Raw genomic sequence first — 2901 nt, forward strand, 5'->3', positions numbered from 1 at the left:
TAGCAGCATGCAACTTCATGACTATACTAAAAGCCACCATTTACACTTTAAACACTGAATTGTACATGTTAGGTAAAGTGTACAAATGTGTAAGTTACATCTAAGTAAAGCTGTTATAAGTAATTAAATCTCTGCCATTTACCAAGTATCTGATTTTGGCTATGTCATTTTCCCTCTGAATCTCAGTTTCCTCATATATAAAACAAAGATACACATTCCTCAGAGGGACAAAGTATTATATTAAATTTTAAATATAATTGCTTAGTACAGTATATGGCCATTAGAACTCAATGAATAGTAATGTTTATAGATCAAATATATTTCTTCAGGAAAAGAAATTATTTCATAGCAGTCTTGTAAAATAACAATCACAGGAAAATCTAAAGTAATTATACAAATGGTATGGACAACATGAACAGTTGCTTACTAACAAAGAATAGATATTTCCAATACTGAAATCTCACCAAATCAAAACTCACTGAAGACCTATCAGAGAACTGAACATTTTAACAATGTAGTGGCTTTACAGAAATAGAAGTCTGTCTTTCTGAAAAATATCAAGACATCTTCAAAATCTAGCAAGCTCTGATAACAAGAACTGATAACTTTCAAAATGAGCTGCCAGAACGGAGGGGGACCCTTTCCAAACCAAAACTTTAGCCCTGTTGTGCTCATACCACAAGAATCATCTTTTTAAAAAAATACTGAACTGTAACTGACTCACCACTGTCACTCTGGCCATCACCCTCCTCTGAATTCAAAGGTTGTTTGCCTGAGCTATGTCCTCGCCTTGCAACACAGTATCTCGAAGAAGCAGGAACCATTGTAGAGGGCCCTCCATGATTCTGTACCAAAGAGATACACACAAACACAATGTCCCTATATAGTCAGAGAAAAAGCTACAAATATTTTAAATGTACTTGAGAATCAAAAATATGTGAGGAAGTAATGATCAAGAAAACAGAAAAATTTAGCCCATACTTATATAGGCAAGTCCACCTCTAAGCCTCTTCTGTAAGGACAGCTTAAAAAATTCCCCTAATTTTTAAAAGCTCTAAGATGAAAACTCATGTTTTCCAAGAAGGGCTTTATTTGGTAATTTGCAAAGTAGCTAAAATTTATCCACATTACCTTTACTTAAAAAAAATAAAAGAGAAAAAAATAAATAGCTTTGTGAGTAAAACTTTGAACTACTTACAGGTAAAGCTGGATAAGCAGTTTCATCCCCTTCTTCAACTTCATAAAAAGTAATGGTTTCTTCCAAGCCCCTGGGCATTTCTGGAGCAAAGCTAAACTGGCACTCCTTATTCATACAATGCATCTGGCGGTGACTACGTCTAAAGGAACTTAAGTTTGCAGAATGAGAAGGGGATAAAAAGTTAAAATATGATACTAACTTGTTTCTAAATTTCTAAATACTAGTTCAAACGCCTCTATGTTGACACTTTAAAAATATTAGTCCATATATTTATTGCATAGCAATAAAGTCAGACTCACTCATTTTCTCTAACCTTCCACATTTAAAGTTCACTTACCGAGATCTATAGAAGTTGTCATAGCTCTGGCAGCACCTTTTACCCGGACCAGGGTAAAAACCGACTTTAGGGCCTGCCATGTTGTGCCTGTTTATAAAGCGAGAAGAATCCCTAAGAATAACGGGGGAAAAAACAGAACTCTTATTTACTAGTGCTTGAGCAGTCAGTCTTTGTAGTTAAATAGAATTAACATATCTGTCTAAAAACAATCAAATAGAAAGAGCTTTGCTTTCCTCACTACTGGCATTAGGCCTATCCATTGTTTTTAATTGAAGTATAGCTGATTTACAATGTTGTATTAATTCCTGCTGTAAAGTGATTCAGATATATATATATATATATATATATATATACACACACACATACATTCTTTTTTCCTATTCTTTTCCATTACAGATCGGCCTATTCATTATTGATAGATTCAGTGCCATATACATGGCACTCTCAGCCTGATGGCATTCTATCTTCTAGCAACTGCTTCATATTCTCCTAGACTGTGAGAATACGAGTCTTCCATAAGTTTGCCAAGAATTTAAGTATACATCATTTCCATTCTCTATGTCCCTTCAGGTAGAGATTATAAGAGAAATCTAAACTATTAAGATATTTCTAAGTTCTACCGTAATTCTGCCCAGGAATTATTTCCAATGTTTAAACAGAGACGTACATTATCTTCAAAGTTAGTTAAGACCTACCTGGGCATCCCATATCCCCGACCTTGTCTCTGAGATGAATGTTGAGGATGAAAATGTTCATTAGACATAACATTGCCAGCTGTCTGTGAGTAGTGCATTGGAGGGCCATGCCCATAATGCATACTGTGCTGAAGCCTGGGTGGGAGAAGGGGTTCTGCCCTGCTGTAAGCCATAGTCATATAAACCTCTTTCCCTCTAACTTTCTTGAACATCTTCTTCCGTTGCTTCATGTCCATCTCTGACATAGCTTTCAAGAAAACAAAGCAGTAAGCAATAAGCTTCATAACCAAAGCAAAAGGTCCAAGGTATCCCACAAATGTCTAGAACACTCAGATGTTTTTCTAGGAAATCCATATGAATACAGGGGAAGAAATTTCTGTATTTTCAAAGGATGTACTAGAAAAAAAAAAAAAGGATGTACTAGGTGTTCCTTTTGGAAGGGCAAAACGAACAAGTAACTTCTGTATCGATGGACATCTCAGCACTATCTTTAGTACAGGCAACTTTTGTCATCGAAACAGTTAGTCATTCCATTTCCTATGTTACTATTATCCAAGAAATTATGCCTATTAATATCTCTGGTTGCTTCCATGAGATGCTTTCCTAGTTCTTTGAGAAATCTTTTTCAGGTTTTTAGGTACTTAAAGTCCACCCCAGCTTAAGCTAAACAA

The 2901-nt window shown here is 35.4% G+C and overlaps 1 protein-coding gene across 1 annotated transcript in view; it reads right to left on the reverse strand.

Annotated features, from left to right (window-relative positions):
* LOC105001691 (putative bifunctional UDP-N-acetylglucosamine transferase and deubiquitinase ALG13) overlaps nt 1-2901 on the reverse strand; it is a gene marked incomplete at both ends in the record, with an annotated part of 16441 nt that overhangs the window by 8993 nt on the left and 4547 nt on the right. The window contains 4 exons of the mRNA XM_010858070.1: nt 725-845; nt 1199-1346; nt 1536-1646; nt 2231-2477. Of these exons, the coding sequence (XP_010856372.1) occupies nt 725-845; nt 1199-1346; nt 1536-1646; nt 2231-2477 (627 nt within the window). The remainder of the gene's footprint in view (nt 1-724; nt 846-1198; nt 1347-1535; nt 1647-2230; nt 2478-2901) is intronic.

This window comes from Bison bison, unplaced genomic scaffold (genome assembly GCF_000754665.1).
Source record: "Bison bison bison isolate TAMUID 2011002044 unplaced genomic scaffold, Bison_UMD1.0 scf7180017855113, whole genome shotgun sequence".
In the NCBI taxonomy this organism is placed as follows: Eukaryota; Metazoa; Chordata; class Mammalia; order Artiodactyla; family Bovidae; genus Bison; species Bison bison.